Source organism: Porites lutea, chromosome 11, assembly GCF_958299795.1.
Source record: "Porites lutea chromosome 11, jaPorLute2.1, whole genome shotgun sequence".
Lineage (NCBI taxonomy): Eukaryota > Metazoa > Cnidaria > Anthozoa > Scleractinia > Poritidae > Porites > Porites lutea.
Genome location: NC_133211.1, coordinates 7,016,910 through 7,036,201, shown reverse-complemented (window position 1 = coordinate 7,036,201; position 19,292 = coordinate 7,016,910). Strand labels below are relative to the sequence as shown.

Genomic DNA, 19,292 nt, shown 5'->3' with positions numbered 1-19,292 from the left:
ACACGCATGCTCACTCTTGTTCGCTTGGTGTTCGACAGAAAAAAAACATACAATTAGGGCCGAGAAAAGGGATTAACAAAACATGTCCCGCTCTCGGCCTTGTAAAAAACTTACATCACAACAAATACCAGTAATTTGTGCAACAGTTTTGCTGATTGGAACCACAGCGTTGTTCTTCGTTTTCGTGTGAGTCGGAGGGTTTTGTGTGTTTCGAACTCTGATTGTGCCCACGCCGAGAAAACTTGCAGGCTTTCACTTGTCTCTGTCTTACTGGGTTTTTTGCTTTCAGATGCCCTTCTTTGGCAGTGGAATATACAATTGCGATCCCTGTGTATGAAGGAATCCTAACTCTAATAGTCTTATCCAGCTTCGCGAATGCTACGTTCAGGGATCCCGGTATAATTCCAAGAGGTAGGGAAGCGAGATAACTTTTTGCTAATATACACATTCGGTAGTCTCACTCGGACTTCTAAAGAGGCAACCGCTGAAGATCATGTTTAACCGCAATTTATTTAGCGTTGGTTAAGAAAGCACCCCTCTAGAGCTTCTCAAGGGGTGAAGAACTGATCCTACGATTGGTTTATAGTTGGAGTGGAGTTGTATGGAATTTTAGTTGCTGTGGTTGTTATCAAACATCGCAGCTGTTTCCTCGACCGGTTTTACTTTGTGTATTTTTGCCTGTCTACCGTCTGTATTTCTGAATACAAATTGCTTAACGAGGAAATTGTTTACCAAATCTTGTCACTGATCTGTAATGAAGCCGAATTAAAATCAGGGATTTTAAATTTTCCCAGAAAAGAGAAATATGTATATGTATAGCAAGAGGTCAATATTATCCAGAGGTATTCAAAAAACTTGTGTTTAAGCGCAGTCATTGTTGATCAATGCCGTGATTCTCCTAACTTTTGGCAGGTAGCGTGATTAAGGAATTAATTTAGTTAAACTTGTCTTATGCCTATAAAATATATAATTTTGATAATGTGTTACTTCATTTACCAGTGAAAGCAACTCCAAAACATCAACAATTCATCTTAAAACACTATTTTTTTAAAGGCTGAAGTTTGCTGCTACAAGTGCTAATAATGAGTTTTAATTTATTTTTATTGTTGTATGGCCTAATCCGTGAGTAAGCAAGGTAAAGTGAATCCTGTGTTCCAGTTGGCAATCCGAGTGGGCAAAATGGGTCCTTCTTGTCCCTCAGGATTTCCTGCATTGGGCACACAAGGAAAAAAAAATTTTTTCTGATGATTTCAGAGATTTAAGCAACAATCACATTTTGATTCTGATCAAATTTGATGATGCAATGTTATTGTTGTGCAAATTATCTACCACAAAGAGTACTGCATGTTCAGAGTTGTTTTGCTCTTTGCTTCCGTTGTCATGGTTTTTCTTGCTCAAGCTTGCTTGTAGTATTACCATGCAAAAAAATTCGTAATGTGCAACAATTTTTTTGATGAACCAACAATTTGATGGAAAACATGCAACAAAAACAATGTCCTCAGGTGCCAAAGGATTGGCTCACCTTTACTTTTGCAAAAGCTTCTCCATTTTCAAAATGCATGTACTTTTATAACATTTTAAATTTTTTAGATGTATAATCCATAATCTGCAACCATTAAGCTTTAAAAAATGCATGGTTTTTAAGGGTATCTACAATGTAGCATGATCTGCACAAAGATGGTCCTGAAGGGTGGATGATACCTGTGGTGAATGTTTATGCGGTTGTGGTGAATTGGTAATTATGTAGTAATGCATTGTCAAGGATGCCACATTGAACTCTTCTACATTGAAACATAGAGTTAAACCTCTCCACAACTGCCACCTTGGGGACAGAAGAAAGTGGCCATTGTAGAGAGGTGACCATTGTCAAGAGGTTTAAACAAGTCAATCAATGTATACCCTGCAAGCAGCAGTTACATTTTCGCTGTGTGAGCTGTTGTGCAAAAAGTAGCCTCTGCCGACAGCCGTTCAAGTTTCTATCGTGCATGTGCAAAATTCATCATGTGATTCACAGCAGATTCACAAGCAACGTTAATCGTCAGGTCTGCGGTCAAATGGCGCGAGTTTCGTCGGAATAAAAAAAATTGCGACAACTCTAATTCATGATTCATGCAATGCTCTAAACCTGTCAAGAACAGGAAAAAACCCGGTTTTTTTAATCTATTCGTCCAGATTTCTGGACGGATTTGAACAGTTGTTGGGAAGGGCTACTTTTCGCACAACAGCTCACACAGCAAAAATGTAGCCTCTGCTCGCAGGGTAGTCAATGTATGGACTGTCCACCAAAAAAGTGGCCATTGTAGAGAGGTGGCCGTTAGTGGGGGTTCGGCAGTTACTCTACTTTGTAAATTTAAAACTGGAAAGTGTTATTTGTTTTCAAGTTAAATCATGGCCTTGCAAAAATTGTTTTTAAAATTTACCTTAACAAAAGAAAAAACATATCTGCGGTACCCAAAAAATGGCCAGAGTTTTTAAACCATCAGTAGCACCAGCTTTTTTAAATGAGTTAATCTATTCATGAATGTAAGCTTCTATAGGCCTCCTTGTCATTACCACTTTAATGTGTTATAAATTTCTGTGTATTGTTGTTGTACAGTTGGCTCCCGATAACTCGAACCTTCGAGGGAATCGAAAAAGGTTCAAGTTATCGGGAGCTCAAAAAAAACAGCCAGGAGTAAGGAAAAAACAGTTTTTACTGCATAGTGAACATTTTAATCACATTTAATCCGCCATACAGAAAAAGATGGTGGCTGAACATTTTACTACAATTCCTTTCGAACGTAACATGGCCAATTACACATAAAGTCATATTTTGGGGGGGCAAAATTCATCCCTGTAATAGCAACATTGGCTATCCTAGGTTTGAAGTTTATAAAACTTTTCTGTGTGTTTTTATGAGCAATTTTATGGTTTTTATCTGCTAAGAACTGTGGGTAAATGTACCAGTCACCATCTTTTTAGGTACGGTGGATTGTAGAAATGTCAAGTGAAAATTAAAAGATACTTCTAGATTAAATCAGAATGTAACATAACCAAACATTGCCTAAATAGAGCATGCATTTTACTGTTTTGAGAAGTAAAGCTGTTTCACGTTAGATTTGTGACAAACAACATCAGCCTCCAATAGTAAACTATATGCCTACAACACGTCAATGGGAAATTCAAAATTCAATGCTTGGGAAGCCAATAGACTGTTTTTTACCAACTTTTAATTAAATAAAAAAGGGCTCAAAACATGGTTCGAGTTATCGAATGTAAAATTATATAGAAATGATCTGAGGGGAAACAAAAACTACTTCGAGTTAGTGGGATGTTCAAGTTATCAAGGGTTTGAGTTATCGAGGATAAAATTACAGTAAATGTATGACGGAAATCCAGGGGAAATTGATTTTGGTTCGAGTTCGCGCAAGGTTTGAGTTGAAGAGGGTTCGAGTTATCATGAGTCAACTGTATTTGTATGTTATGGCAAAAATAAAATGAAATGAAAGGGATTGACATTGACTTATCCAAGTGAAGTTGAATTTTTATTCTTAGGTATTGAATTCTGGGCTCAAAATTAACGTATTTATTTTGGTTAACAGTATAATACAATTTTTTATTATTATTTGTACATTTATTCTGCATCCTTCCTAGAACTGAGAATGTGTCTTATTTGTATTTTCGTTTGGCAAGTTTCAAAGTACATGGCAGAACTTGCGTAAACTTATGTCATTTAACAGCTAAAAATATTGCAACCCACACGTTGCAACTTGTAAACCCAATTTTAATGTCAGTAGGTCATATTATTAAAAATAATTCATAAGAATACATAATTTTATCATTGCAAGGGGTTGGTATCCCATTTTGTAATGATCCTCTTATGTGAATCCTATTTTTCTTGTTTATTGGCAAAATGTCTTAAAGCCTTTGACTGTTTTGAGAAAGGATGAATGGTATTAATGAATAAAGAAAAATTATTCTGGAGTACATGTATATCCCTTTAAGAAAACTGGACAACAATTCACTAATCATTGCAGGCAATTTTAACATGTTTAATGACTTACATTTCCTCTGTAGGCATTTGGTTATGTATTAAACACTGACAGAGTGTATGTATCTGAAATCAATATTTTATAGTATTTTAAGAACACAAGTCAGCTGTGTCCTGGTTAGCTTAAATTTTTTTTTGAATCATTGGCAATTGAAATGAACACCCTTGGGCTACCCATATCTATACTGTCTCTCATATATTTTGCTTTTGAAGTTAACACAGCATACATACGTACGCTCAAACATGTGTTGTGGTTTTATTTTGTCTTTGGTACAAATTTTATTTTCCTCTGTCTTTGAATATAGTTAAAATAAAGTCATAATATTTGACAATACATTTCAAACAAGGGAAAATAAAATTTGAATGAAGGATATGTTGAATTCAAACATATATTATAAAGGAAAGTGATGGAAATTTGTGTCTGTGTTGATGACATTGATTTTATAGATTGGCTTCATGTAATTATGTAATAAAAGTTTTTCTATTCAAGACAAGGCAGATATTGGTAATCTTTGAAACAAATGTGAATCATGTGTGCAATTAATGGAAACCAAATTTCTTATTTTATTGCTGGAATGCTAATGAAATGCAAAATTTTTTTATCAGACTTACAATGTTAAATTACTTACAAACTCCTTTCAGAAAGCTGCACACAAAAATATGGATTGATTTGAATAGTACTTACAGTTTAAAAAGCCATCTTGTACATGTAATTTGATCCCATACATGTAGTCAGGTCTTAGTACCTTTTCTCCTTCTTAACCTGTCTATTCCTGTTTATTTTTTGTTGTTGCAAGTATGGGGAAATTCAGAAACTGAAAGATGATGATATGCTTTGGTGGGAATAAAAATAGAATGATATATTACTGTCTGCTATGTAAAATAAGTTTAAGATCATGTTGGTTAACTTTCAGAGCAGTATTAAGTCATAATTTAGACCTTGCTGATCATTTACTAGAATACCATAAATGGTGTTTACTGCACCTGCAGTGGCAGACCTAGGGAAGGGACACAAGGCAACCCCCTCCCCCTGGTCAAGTTTCTGACTGAGATGATTTGTTTTGGTCAGAGAGCTGCCCCCACTCCCCCCACTTTACTTCAAGCTCTGTATCAGTTATTAATCTGTGAGAAATCGTCCTAGTCTTTAGAAGTGATACCTTTATTATTTATTTTATTCATTTATTTTCTGGGTACAGCAGGAAGGGGGTTGTACAAGAAAAAGATTCTTGGTTGCCCTGTGAGGTGCTCTCCCTGCCCATTTCCATAACCCTTGACAGCAGAGACACACTTTCTAGTAGATTAAGGCCTGGTTCTAAATCATTCATGATTCTTTCCAACAATCATAGTTAAAGCAGCCAAGAGGAGTAGTGGATGGCTAATTGAACCAAAATAGACAAACTAGGAGAAAGAAACTCAGTTTGTAATTGCCTAATAATGTGACTGTCACCATGCCCTCTGTTGTTTGAAAACTGGAACCAGTGATTCCCCTATTTGCTGCAGGTCTAGCCCCAGTTTGTGTGTAGCAAAACATCAACCGTAAAAAGTGTGGTTTCTAGAGTTTTATTCTTATGGATATAATTCCAGAATATAGTCAATCAAATACGCCTGAAGTAATTAACTCATATTGTGGATTTTACGACAGAATCATCAACAGTTGATCAAGAAGATGACTTTAGAGTCCCACTGTACAAGAATGTTGATATCAATGGCATTACAGTCCGTATGAAATGGTGTGACACTTGCAAGTTTTACAGACCACCACGCTGTTCACATTGTAGTATTTGTAACAACTGTATAGAGGTACTGATGTTTCTTTTTCACCCTGGCTTCCCTTTTAAAACAAACCATGAAATCTTAAATTTTATAGCTTGCATAACTGGCTGGATAAGTGTGGGATAGTGCTGTATTGTTTTGGCTGCAAAGCCGCGAGAAGAATGGGTACAAGTCAATTTTCCCTCGCGGCCCCCAATATCCACTTTCAAATAAGTCATTTCCGAGTTGCATAAACTCTTACTTTCAAAACAAAGCTAAGTACAAAACGTAGCTTTCTAATGAAAATGAGTTTTATTTGCATGAGAATAAAAATACTATTTTCAGATCAATGGCTTTGCACTTAGCCTCTCTTTGAAACAGAGGCTTGGGGCAGATTGGAAATGCCTTCTCTCCAGGCTTATCTCCATACAATTCCTTATCATTAGTTAAGAGAATTTATTTATTCTCCTTATGGTGCCCTCTCTTGAGGTAATGTATTGAAAATGTTAGAGGAAATTGTTGTTGATCATTGGAATGATATATGCTTATTTGTAATGATATACACATTATCGTAACATGTCTTCATTTTTTATGTTCTTCTTCTTTTTCAGAATTTTGATCATCATTGCCCTTGGGTAGACAACTGTGTTGGCAAAAGAAATTATAGATTCTTTTTTTTCTTTGTTTCTTCCCTCTCCCTTCACATTATCTCTGTCTTTGTATTCTGTTTGGTCTTTGTCCTGGAGCAATCAGCCGACATTAAGGAATCAGCAGTTCCGTATCCTTTTTGTCAAACAGTGCTCAAGATTATATTTCCCAGTTAGGAATGATATTATAGGTTTATAAGAGATGGGTCAATGGGCAGCATTCCAGTTAATTCTTCCAAGCGGGGGGTCATGAAGACCATCTGTGGGGTCACCAAGACCTTTTGTTATATTTAAATTAACTCTTATATGTCATCTGTTGGGTTAGGAAGCCTTCTTTGTCGGGACATTGACCCGAGACCCATCTCTTATCTGGAACACTGGGTTGTGGTGGTCTCTCGTGGTTGGTTTTCACTGGCAACAGAGTCAAGGTTATAGTCAGAAACACAGGGAATAATGCAGGCTCGAAAAAGGTCCCGGCCGTCCAGTTGTCCAGGTTAATAGTAGATTTTCTTGCCGGGTATAAGTAACTTTGTAATGCTCACTTGCCCATGTCCAAGGGTCAAGTCAAGCCTTATCCTAATTAAGACATTAACTAAGAGAAGCAGGCAATGTTCCCAACAGGGAAGCAAGATGTGAGAGCCACTTGCCAGAGTTTAAAAAAAAATGAATTATTTTTTAAGGCTTGCCCAAGGGAGAAGCCTTAAAAAAATAATTCAAGGTTTTTTTTAGCTCTGTAATGAGTTAGTGAAAGCAGTGGTCTGATTCAGCTTATAACTCTGCTGATTATAACCTGGTGAAAACTACATTTTGAATTTGCAAGCAGTAGCACTGAGATAAACAGTATGGATCACAATGCTTGGGAACAAGTTTTTGTTTTCTCCTTTGTTGACATGGTCAGTGGGAAAGTTACAATGTAGACTGCTAGAAAGCATAACATCTTATTGAATAATTTCGTTCAAGCCGACAAGTGATATGGAAAGATATTGAGCTCAAGAGGGAAACATCTTTCCTTTCTAGGCTAGGATAATTCATGTAATTCTTTATGCAGATGGTTGGATTGAGGTCATATAAAAAGTCACCATGAGTTCAGCTAAAACTAGTTACTATAGCATTTTCAGATTTCTTTAGCACTTACTATAGTAGGTCTCCTTGACAATTGACACAGAATAGCAGTCATGGTAATATGTGGTTTGTCAGCCATTCCTGTGATTGGCCTAACAGTCTTTCACATAGGACTTGTTTCAATGGGGCGTACAACTAATGAACAGGTAAAAAGACAGGAAAATGAAATTCATACAACTGTGCATCAGTCAATTGCCACAGTATCTAAATTCTATATGTCCCCCTGGAATTCTCAGCGGTGAATAAAACTTTCAGATTTACTGAATCAGGATAACATACCCTTTGCCATATCATACCCCTGCTTCAATATTTTCTCTCTGTACATTATATTTGTGGCCTACAGAACTCATTGTAAACTCATTAGATTGACACCTAGTTTCTTAAAAAATGATTTTAATAATTTTCTGTTGTTTAGCCAGATGCTAGTGGGGCTGAGTAAATGCCTGAAACAAATAATTATTTAAATTTAACATACTGTACATGTAACAGGGTAAAAAAATCCAAACTGGCCAGAGTCAAGCCAGCTGGTTAATGACAACCATGAACAAGGATCTGAACTCAGAACTACTGAGAAAAAATCCAGCTGGCGGTCAGGGTGGGACTTAAACTCAGGGCCTCCAAATTGCAAGTCTAGCACTCTAACCGCTTTGCCACACTGCCTCCTACTTCTGTGTCCAGTAACTTAAGAGTGAGTACAGTCATGTATTTATTGCTCTGTGATATTTACTTTCTAGGTGACAGGAAAGTTTCGCAGTGGTCATAATCCTTTTGACCAAGGCTGTAAAAACAACTGCATGGTTACTCTTTGTTCTTCACGGTATGCAAAGTAAGAAGCATTTTTTTCTTTTAATTTCTGAGTCAATTTGAAATTCTTGGCACCAGTCGATTTTAAACTCGCAAGTTCTGTGGAGGTTGTTATTAGCAATCCAATACACCAAACTTTTCCCAGTCCAGGCCACATAGTTGGATCATCTTGTAAGTGAACAAGATGTTTAGGCGAGATGGTTTTTATAAATATTATGTTCCATCATTTTTAAATATCTTGTAAGCAACCACTTCTTGCATGGTTTGATCTCCTAGTTCGCTTTTTGACTACGCAAATCAGACTATAACTGTTAGTGACAGTCTAAAGCTAAACATACCTGGACCTCTAATTGGAAAAGAACTACTGTGGTTTGATTCTTGTAAGTAACTACTAAATCTTCACATTCTGGGTGGTTGATTACAAGAGGTTCAACTGTATTGAAAAGTTCTTAGTAGGATAGAGATCAGCATGAATTGATGTGGCCCAGTCAAGAGTTGAATAGGTTTTTAATCTGTTGATTAGTAGAACCAGTAATCAATCAATTTCTGGTACAAACAAAGCCTTTGTAATCTTTTTTTCTCTCATTTTTACATGGGAGTTTCTGCTTCATCCCAGTCACTCATCATGGGGATATTTCAATATTAAGTAAAGGGATGCTCTGCATTTTTACCTGTCATCTCCCGCTTGTGCTTTTGGCTAGTCCGTGATTGTTGCTTAGGTTTGGGGAAGCCTATAGATTAGGCAGTGGTAGTGTTATCTGCATACCTGTTTCTATCCAACTAAGCCTTTTAACATTCTACAATTCTATTCTAGTAAGTATAAAAGGGTTACATAGAGTCAAAACCCTTACAGGCTTGAATCCACATGGTTTTCCAGATTGTTATGGAAAACAGTCAATTTTTTTTACCATAAAAGGAGACAACACTTTCAGCAGCTTAAACATATCATTGTCAGGGAATGTCATCCTATCCCCCCACCCCAAGGAGGCAAGTGTCTTTGGCAGTCATATTATTGAAAAATAGTGACACATTTATTTCCTTGTTCCAATCCTCCCTTACTTCCAGAAATATTTCCTTTGATTGGCTGTTGATTCTAAAATGGTGGCATATTTAAATAATTTTGTTTACCTATTATTTTTAGGTACCTTGGTTACCTGGAAATGTTAAAGAAGGAAGAGATTAAGCGAGACAAGAAGAAGCAGAGAAATAAAGAGAAAGATAAAGATGCTAAGGCTAAAACCTCAGTGGATGGAACAGAATTATCAGAAGTTAAAGTTGACGTAACATCTAATAATAAAAGCCAAAAATTCCAGGTATAGCCTGCATGTGTTATGTTGATTTTGTAACTGAATCTTGGTGTGACCACTTCTCATAGCTGTCCATCGACCTATCCAAAACATAAAAAGTAGTTTTCTAGTGAAACCAGTGATACCTCTGATAGGCAACTTGCTGTCACGTGCAACCTTCATCCTGGCACTGTGTATAAGCCTTCAACAAACAGTTATTACTTTACAGAATTTGTGGTTGCACCAAAGGTCACACTGCTATAAATGCCGATTAGTGACGATAAAATTTTTAATTTTTCCACACAGTTTTTCTTTCTTTTCATTCTTTTCCATTTGGTTTATTTTGTTTTTTTCCAAACACTTTCAAGAGTTCAGTTATTATACGTGGGCAAGCATTATACACAATGGTAACTCTTCTGAAACTCTGACCTTCTTTTCAGGATGGCATTGAAGATGGTAGAGTAAAAAATAACCACCAGGCAAGAGACAATGAAGGAAGCAGATCACTGCAACCTGACTCATTTGCAGCTGCAGTTAATACTCCCCCACGCGCATCTGCTATGTACGTTAAATCAAGCATAAATGGAAGGACAATAACCAGCATGAGTCGTGAAGTCACAGTGTAATATGTTATCAAACCAGTACAGGTGCTGCAGATTTACAGAGCAAGACTTGTTTGTCTTCATTTATGTGCTGCCACTCATGGCAATCAGCTGGCAAATTTGGGCTTGCGGTTATGCAATCATAGGGCATACTTTGTGCTGGATCAGCTAGGAGGTCGCAAGTCGCTGCTATCTTCCATGATAGAATCATATACGCTGTTCTTGTTGTTAACATGGAAAGATAAAGTGGATTGAAAACAGTGCGCTGCAAGAGATATCTGTTTATTGATAACCTTAGTCTGCTGAAAATATAGTAGAACATAATAATAATTATTATTGTTCTACCTCTGGTATCACTTATTTCCTGAAGTAAATTATGTATTTAAAAAAAGGATAAATACCTGCAAAGAGTTAAACTTTTAATCATTTTGGTATTTCTAAGAAGTTATTGACAAGAGGACGCCATAAAGGTGACATAAATGCATGTTAAAAGTTTTTAGTGATAATTAATTGACTACTGGTAATAAATTGTAAATAGTATTGCTATTGTACATAACTCATGATATTAAGATTGTGCATGTAAACATGGTGACTATAAAGTACAGTAGCTGCTTTTATGTTTTGGGGGCCTCACAAGTATGATATTGTCCAAGCATCAATTTTCATTTTTTCTTAGAAAGTGGATTGGGCTATTGCATTATTTTTAATATCCGCACTCCCCCTTTTGAGGAACCATGGAATTCTCCAGGGATAAGTTATAAAAATTGAGGATTTCTTTAGGGGTAGAGTAAAAAAATATGGAATTCTTTGGGGGTGAAGCTTTATTTTCACAAACTTCTTCAGGGGTAAAGCCATATTCTTCGGGGGTAAGCCCATATTTTTTGGAAGTCTTCAGGGGTGAATGCAATTTTAGCTGATCTTCAGGGGTAAGAAGAAAAGGTAAGTCCTCAACTGGAGGGCCGAGGGGGGAGGGGGGGTAGTGCGGATATTATTAACAATAATTGTTATTCCTCAAGCCCGAATGGGCTGTGAGTCAATATTGACTCCGAGGCCATGAGGGCGAGAGGAAAAATATTATTGTTTTAGTAAAATCCAACTAGTTGCTCAAAAATATCAAGAATAAAAGAGTTTTAGCTACTTAAAGCTAGACTTTAATCCTTTTTTGCTGCCAAAAAGCGCACTCTTTTCGCTACTAGTAGGCTATAACATGTAGCAGTAAGTAATAGCTCAACCAATCAGAACACAGCATTGATAATAGACCACTAGTTGGATTTTACTACAATGCAATAGCCCAAAGTGGATCAAAGTAGTGATTATTAGGAAGAAGTGGGAAAAATATGCATGGACCAGGCTTGACTCCTATGATAGAAAATCATAACTTGTTCTACAACTTGCTTTTATTTTTGTTTCATATTTGTGTCAAGTTTTTTGTTAGGGATTTTGGATAGAAACCTAGGGGGGTGTAAAAGTAGGGAAGGTCTTTCTCAAGTGTATTATACAGTATCTTGATGAGGTATTCTCTTATGTCTGTGACAGATAACACTCACAAATGCATGCATGAGTCCGTCTAAGTACTCAGTAGCTAAAATAATAGTTATGAATAACAGAAATTTGCTGTTTGAATTCAATCATCCTCAACTGATTACTAATTAATAATAAGCCAAAAATAACTTGAAAATTAGGTGCACATAATTTTTGAGGGCTGTTAAAATACAGATCCTGTGGCCATATACGTGCAGAGGGTATCCTGACAATATTTTGGCATGTTTTCTAGAAGGATGGTGCCTATAAGAAGGCATTTTTTAACCTGCAAGCAGGTTAAATACCGGAAGTAGCCCTCATTAGCTGTTACAGTTTAGTCTAGGTAGTTAACTTTAACTTACTGGCATGTACCTCTAACAAACTTCTGTCATGTTAACAGTTCTCTTTGAATAGACATAAATTGTTTCATTTTTTTCTTTTTTAGTAAAAGTTTCATTTGTTGAGTAAATTTTTTAAAATTAATATTGTAATGTTGCTGGGTGCTTCAACTGTTAAAACAAACCCCCCAAAAAATATTTTGATAACTCATACTCAGTAAAGTGCTGTGTTTGCTATTCATTCAGTTTGAAAATTGAATTTACCTAGTTTTTGAAGTATTTACTAATTTCTATCGTATACTCTACCTTGTGAATACCTTTCCAAAGAGGGGTGAAATTTCCCATCCCTTCCCAGGGCTCACCAATAACTAACCCTCCCCCCTTGAAAACCCCTGCATATGTAAGAACGTTTGAAAATGGTTGAGTTTTGCCTGGTAGTACAAAACAGTCAACTCAATGGGACCAGAACAATGTCTAAGAGAAGTGTCCCCTTTATTGATAGCCAATAGAAAAAAGCTGGAAAAAAGTGTATAAATTTTGTGTGAGATCAGGAAGTAATACATGATGTCTTGTTCTGCAAAGAAGGTTATGGGCGGGGTGTGAATGATCACCATACAGATTGGAGAATATGCACGTTGGTATAAGGGTTTGAGATGTCTCCTGCACGAAAGTGAGGGAGAAGCCAAAGGAGGTGGGGGGGTGAATGATCACCATACAATGACTGGAGAATATGCACGTTGGTACAGCAAACACCCACTAATAAGAAACTGTGGATTAGGAACTTCCTGGCAGACATTTGGCGGTTTAATATCCAAAAATATAAGAACCTGTTTAGCCAAACAAAATCAAGCAGGTTCTTATATGTGGGTTACATTATTAAATTATGATAATTAATTTAACAATTAAGGAGTGTAACTTTGAGTGGTAAATTTTAGTATAACAAGAACATACTGTACTAATCTGTATACAAATTTGGTAATCAGTTTTGTTAGGGTTATAATAATAAAATTTTGACTAAATAAAAAGTTTATATATTTTTCTGGTAATCGGCAATCTATTATCCCCTTCATAAAAATTAATAATACTAATTAAAAAACCTACTTAGCCTAAACTGCCAATAAGTACCCCAAAATACAAGAACCTATTTTGCCAGACTCCAAAAAGAGTAGGTTTTTATTAGCGGGTGTTTGCTGTATTAGGGTTTGCTGTATTAGAAATGAATTGTTCTGCACAATAGGTTAGGAGGAAACAAGAAGGCAGGGGAGTGAAAGAAAAAGGGAAGAGGGATCCCCTCCCTCTGCTATTCACTCACCCTTGCACCTGCCTTGCAAGCGATGATTTACAATTCAGACATGCCCTTACAAATGTGTATCTTCTACTTATAAACAACCAGTACTAATATTTTACAACAACTATTATTATATATTATATTTCCTGAGCTTGCTGAATCATCAGGGGTGGGGAGGGAGGTGGTGGTTGGGTAGTTAACAAAAATTTTTTCTGGTGTTTTGTACAATCAGAGCATTCATTCTTGGTGAACCTGTTTAAAAGTTATCTTGCTAGCTGGTAAAAGAAATTTTATTCCTCATAATCAATTTTAAAAAATCCTAGAACCAAGAGAAGCGCACACTGCCAGTTTAGACCTTTTTCATCGGAGTGGGGAAAGAAGAGAGAAATTGTAACTTGTCCCTACCCTATAAAATGCCACTCACACACTCTCAGACAGTCGTGTATGTTTACTACCGTGAGAATAAATTTTATGAATGCGAAAAAATCTGGAAAAATCATTGTCAGCATTGTTACAACATCGTGAGAGAATGACCCAAGTAAATAAGTGTGAGAGGCCTACCGTTCTTAGTTTCGGGATGCTTCCGGCCGGGGGGTAAGCTTTAAAGGGGAAAATAACCTAAACTATTGTATAGTATTGTATATTGCAGATATGTGCATTGTTTTTTTGGCTCAATTAAGGGAAAATTCAACCAATAATGAAATTGTAATATTTTAAACCTTATTTCCTTGTTTAAATTTACCACCACTTGTGACTTCTTACCATCACTCAACCAGTATATTATTTATTATTAGTATTTTCAACGCCTCAGACTATGTACGGTAGCGTGGCCGAGTGGTCTAAGGCGCTGGTTTTAGGCACCAGTCATTTCGATGGCGTGGGTTCGAATCCCACCGCTGCCACTACTATTTTTTTTTCTAAACTTAACAAACATTAATTGACATTGTTTTTTTAAAACTTTTTTAGAAACACAGTCCCCTTTTAAAATTATTGCTTATTAGAAAGATAGTTTGCAGGCGGCAATTGTGGAGTAAATTATTATTGAAAAATACACGCGGATGAACGCGAAAATCATTCGACTCGTATCAGGTGCGTGGTAATCGCGCGGGTGTACTTTTAACAAGTGCAGATGGTAGCTAAAAATTGTCTTTCATTCGTACCAACTTTTTAATCAGGAAATTCTAAGTACATTCTGACCGCTGAGGAGAAATGACAATAGAACTTCCACAAAGGAATCGGCTAACTCGCGCGCCGCTCGCGTGGGCCTGCCTATGTATGTCCTGGAGTACTGGGTACAGTCTAACCTCTCCTTACAGACACCTCTATGATACGGACACCTCTCTATTACGGAGAGTTCGTTTGGTCCCAGAAATGCAAAAATACTTCATTCCCTACCTCTATAATACGGACACCTCTGTAAAGCGGACGCTTAGTTCTGTCCCTTTGGTGTCTGTATTAAAGAGGTTTGACTGTAAAGGTTTTGAGTAAGGTAGTGGGGGAGAAGCGTTCCTTGACGACTCTAAAGACAGCTGTGTAGCAGACTAGAAGTAAGGGAGAAATAAACAAAATAAATAAAAGATCAAATTCTCCTTCCTACCCTCCTTCCTTCTTACCTTACTCTTACGATATTCTAGAACCGATCTTTGTGTTCAGTCCCCCGTCCCACACCCAACAGGGTTTCCTCCATGACTGAAATAATGCTCAAAATCACAGCAATGGTGATGATAATAATGATGATGATGATTATCACAACAATAATAGCAATGTGATATGATGTTTTCATACTGCACATATGGTAATACATTTTGTTTTAAATTTTATCCTTGCAAGTTCCATTTGTATCTAATCCAAAGAAAATGTAGATTCTCTAAAGCTCTTGAAACTGGCATTTGTTACCCAAAAAATTTATGCTAGTGGTCCAACCAGTACTTTATGCATAACTCTAATTGAGTTTTACAAATAATGCTATATGGTTGGTATAAATAATTTAATAATTTCTGGTTATGGTTTGAGGAAAGTTCTAGATTTTTCTGGAGATCACATTTTCCAGTATGTTTGTGAGCTAACTAGGTGACAAGATGACTTATGCCCTTGGTGTCTTAATTTATGACAATTATTATCAATTAAGCCACCATTTAAAATAAGTCTACACTAGCCCTAGACAATGACAACAAGTTGAAAAAAAGGTAATGTTTACAATCTTTACATATGTTTAAAATCATACCCATATTGAAATTTATATCAGTAATTAATACATCTGTTTGTACATTAATTTTATGATGACATTTCATCTTCATCATCATGTTTACTGTTCATTGTTTCTTCATGAATGTCAGGAAGCTTTGTTGCAATTACATTCAAAAGTTCCTCAATTTCTTGATCAGTCTTCAGACGCTCTTCGCTGTCTTCGATAATCTAACGAATAATAATCAAGCAACATTTTTAAAACACTCACAAATTATTTAAGTCCACTTTATGAAATATAAAAGAGAGGAAAGACAGCCTAGAAGCCAATAAAGTCTCAGTCACTTAAAAAAGTCATTAAGAAACATAAACATGCTAACAAATTACCAGCTGGATTTCCACCGGTGTAGTTGGCCTCAAGTTCAACAGCTGAAGCTTCTCAGCTCTGTTAAAAACAGAATAAAAGGGATTTGAAATAAACTTTTCAAAGCACAAGAAATTTGGTGTGTGACATTAAATGCCATATTTTGTAGACTGCAGACTAAAACAATTGAAAGACAATGACTGTAAATTGACTGAAAACAAAAATCTTACTAAAGGTGACATGATCAGCAATATTACCTCCTTCACACAATTCTAAAATATAAGAGAGTAGCCTCTCCCGCGCAAGATTACCAGGCACAGCTCCCACACACCCGTTTCCAACGTTTTGCAGAAATTGATCTGATTTTTCATAATTGATATATTTTTTAATAAAAAAAACTTGACATGTTTACATCTGGAAAATGGTTTAGACAAGGTTTCATCCAAGAAGAATGAAACTGGCCAATATCCTGTCTGAATGACTCAGAAACCCAGTAAAGGGGACTCTAGGGACCCCCCTGGACCCCCCTAGAAGCTTGCACCTTCGGCGCTCATTTAGAGAATTGATCAGAATTTATCCTAGATCCACACCTGATTACATCATTCTCATTCCTAAGATGCTGTTGCCCATACTTCCCATCTTTTATCACCCATTGCAATGGCCTCTTTAAATAGATTGTTGTTGTCTAATAATGAAAAGTAGCCAGCTAATACCTGTCTATTAAGTAGTGGTCCTCAGGGAAGAAAGTTTTAGATGCAAGGGTATTGTACATTAGTATGCAGTGGACTGAACTATTTTGTCATGGGCCAAATTGTTCAAAGCTGGGTTAAGATAACCCAGGGTAAGTGCGAAATTTGAATTCAAATTTGAAAGGTTAAAAGGAAATTCAGTTTAATTCTTTTTGTCTACAATATTATGATTGGATGATCATCTTAAAAGAACAGAGAAGATTATCCAAGAAATTGCTTTTAGTCCAGCTGCAACCTCATTCCCAGGGCACTTTTCCCTGGCTTTGGCCTTCAAAGCCATTGAATAAAAGAAAAAGAAAGCCAGATTAAAATTTAACCTCAGGTTAACGCTAATCCGCCTTTGAACAACTGGACCCAGTTATTTACCTTTGTATGGAATATCAGGGGAAACAACTTTAACATATAAATGATAAATATGACACCTTTGGCAATATTTTATCAAACATCTTGGTGTTATTAAGGGATAATAAAACACACATCAGTGGATATTTTATAAAGATTTATACAAACTTTGTTAATTTAAATGGCTCCATGGCTTTCAAAAAGTCTTCAATTATCTCTGGACTCTGAGGAAGAAGCCAAGGAAAACCTTAATACAATATGTAATCCCGAAAAGTAGTCTTTATCTTGAAAGTTACAAAATATCCAGAAAGTATTCAAGCTTTTTTTCACACCTGACTCTTGCAAGGAGTCTTTTCTAAATGCTTTCGAGCCTGTGAAAGAAAGGAAACAGGACCATAGTCAGCAAACCTCACTAGCAAAAGTTGCAGATAAAGGAGGATGCAACAAAGATGTCTGGTTTGGTATAGCACTCATAGATTTAATTGGACCTGCATGGCTAAGGCCATTTTTCAGATCTTGCTGAAACCCACCACATCTTTGCTCATTTTTGACATTGTGACCACTGTGATGTGAAGCGAAGATGTAGCAAAGGCAGATTACTCTAACAACCACACAAAACCAACAGAATTTAAACACTTACTTTTGCAGAGCTGTCATTAAGAGCCATAACCCATAACACCTGTTACAGCTGAGCTTACTTGATTTTACGGGTGATCAAAGTGAGAAGCTAAAGGTGACACTATAAAGTTTTAGGGAGATGTTACGGGTGAATCTTCATTTGCTATGGCTGCTCTAAAAATTAATGACAGCCCTATTCAAAAATAAAATATTAATACACAAGCAACTACCAATGAGTCGAAAAAAATGTTTGGTGGTGGTACAGCTGTTTTAAAAACATGCCAGAGACAGTCTATCAATAATTTTGCCACTTGATAGTTATTTAGTTCACAGAAATAACTGTTATACAGAATCAACTCTCAGCCTCCCAGGCTAGCTGAGATACTAGGGTAGGAAACTAAAACATTTTAATACCAGATCTGTTCTACCATCCACACTCATATGCTTGACCAAAAGTAGGGTTTGGTCATGTCTCCAGAAATTTTAAATACCAAATCTACCGTGAATACTTTGCATCTGAATGAATTTTCTTGGATTAATTTTTGCGTGTAAACAACTGCAAATCTGAATGATATAAATCAGGAAACATACTGCAACCAAAAAATCTCCTATAGAGTAAAATAAGCCTTAGAAGTTGGTGTTCTTCCAATTGTGCATTTGAAATTATGTAAAAATACATGTAAAATGCAAATGATGTGTTTCTATATTTTATTAGCTTTGCAGGTAATAAGCTGGGTGACTGCAATACTGCATCATAGGTCAGGACCCATAAAGACGGGTACTTCCCTTCCATAGCCCTTATTTACACTTAAATATCATAATGCTTTATAGTGGCAAAAATCAGTGCCTACTTGGTTAGTATCGGCCGCCTATTCTGCCTGGCATTTCTTTATGGATGGCATTTTTTAAATAAAATATCCCTGGACTGGCCACTTACTTTGACAACTCAGCCGTCAATTTCAAACCTTTCTGATAGCCCTAACCTATACACAAGGGACCCCACCCTTCCCCTTCATTACTCATTACTAAGGATTATTTTTGGGGGTGTGGTTGGGGAGGGGTGATAACCAGTTTACCTTATAATCTCCGTTTTTTGGCTAAACTTTCCACTACCCTTCTCACTATCACTTTAGGAAGCACATCTTGGACTTCCCTGCTCAAACTAACCTCATAGCATATTGTCGACAAGTTGACGAGGTGTTTTGCCTGCCTCTTCTTTGGATTGCCCCCCTTAGTTTGATTTTCTGTTTCCTGTAACAGCTGGAACACCTCATAATTACTCAACATAGAAGCTTTCTCATTAAGTCTAAAAAAATGGATAACACAAAAAAATGCTTTTTGGTCTGGTATATATACCACATGAAACGAAACGTTGGAAGCTTCATACAATCCTAGCAAAACTACTGATTTTTCTCTTACACTTCCATTTCTTTAGCCTCTTCGAAGGATCATTAAAATAAACTTGACAAGCTCATTTCTTCTTGTCTGAACTGAAACTTCAAAAAAATGGTGAAGTTATCGTTGTCCAAGAAAGAAGAAAAGCATGCATGAAGGCCGCCATTTTAAAAGTGACCTGGTTACTAAGCTCTTACCAGTCTTTCTCCCCCAGGATCAGGATCAGGAAGTCAAGATGGACGACGGAGGA

General features: G+C 36.5%; 2 protein-coding genes and 1 non-coding gene across 4 annotated transcripts; 2 read left to right on the top strand and 1 right to left on the bottom strand.

Moving 5' to 3' along the window:
• Positions 1-3: 3 nt before the first annotated feature.
• On the top strand, positions 4-12,247 carry LOC140951388 (palmitoyltransferase ZDHHC5-A-like). 2 transcript variants are annotated; one of them, XM_073400627.1, is made up of 8 exons: positions 4-186; positions 290-411; positions 5,673-5,830; positions 6,394-6,560; positions 7,595-7,697; positions 8,286-8,368; positions 9,497-9,668; positions 10,082-12,247. In XM_073400627.1, the coding sequence occupies exons 1-8, from the start codon at positions 83-85 to the stop codon at positions 10,265-10,267; spliced, it is 1,095 nt and encodes a 364-aa protein (XP_073256728.1). In that variant the 5' UTR covers positions 4-82; the 3' UTR covers positions 10,268-12,247. The 2 variants fall into 2 exon arrangements, with proteins under 2 accessions (XP_073256728.1, XP_073256727.1); XM_073400626.1 differs by having other exon boundaries at positions 8,286-8,377.
• A 1,963-nt stretch (positions 12,248-14,210) lies between these two features.
• Trnal-uag (transfer RNA leucine (anticodon UAG)) lies at positions 14,211-14,292 on the top strand. The gene has a single exon. It is a non-coding gene; the product is annotated as a tRNA-Leu (tRNA).
• A 1,066-nt stretch (positions 14,293-15,358) lies between these two features.
• LOC140951985 (DNA-directed RNA polymerase III subunit RPC9-like) lies at positions 15,359-19,209 on the bottom strand. Its single transcript, XM_073401371.1, has 6 exons — positions 19,067-19,209; positions 18,815-18,953; positions 17,362-17,400; positions 17,198-17,253; positions 15,962-16,019; positions 15,359-15,805 (listed from the first exon to the last, which is right to left on the bottom strand). The coding sequence occupies exons 1-6, from the start codon at positions 19,072-19,074 to the stop codon at positions 15,665-15,667; spliced, it is 441 nt and encodes a 146-aa protein (XP_073257472.1). The 5' UTR covers positions 19,075-19,209; the 3' UTR covers positions 15,359-15,664.
• Between the last annotated feature and the right edge of the window lie 83 nt (positions 19,210-19,292).

Excerpts from the sequence above, each read along its gene's own strand:
- LOC140951388 (XM_073400626.1), top strand. The coding sequence starts at position 83 with ATGTCCCGCTCTCGGCCTTGTAAAAAACTTACATCACAACAAATACCA. Across the intron at positions 5,831-6,393 it reads TTTGTAACAACTGTATAGAG|AATTTTGATCATCATTGCCC; the intron begins GTACTGATGTTT and ends CTTCTTTTTCAG. Across the intron at positions 8,378-9,496 it reads TGTTCTTCACGGTATGCAAA|GTACCTTGGTTACCTGGAAA; the intron begins GTAAGAAGCATT and ends TATTATTTTTAG.
- LOC140951985 (XM_073401371.1), bottom strand. Across the intron at positions 17,401-18,814 it reads TGTCGACAATATGCTATGAG|GCTCGAAAGCATTTAGAAAA; the intron begins GTTAGTTTGAGC and ends TTTCTTTCACAG. Across the intron at positions 17,254-17,361 it reads AGACTCCTTGCAAGAGTCAG|AGTCCAGAGATAATTGAAGA; the intron begins GTGTGAAAAAAA and ends CTTCTTCCTCAG.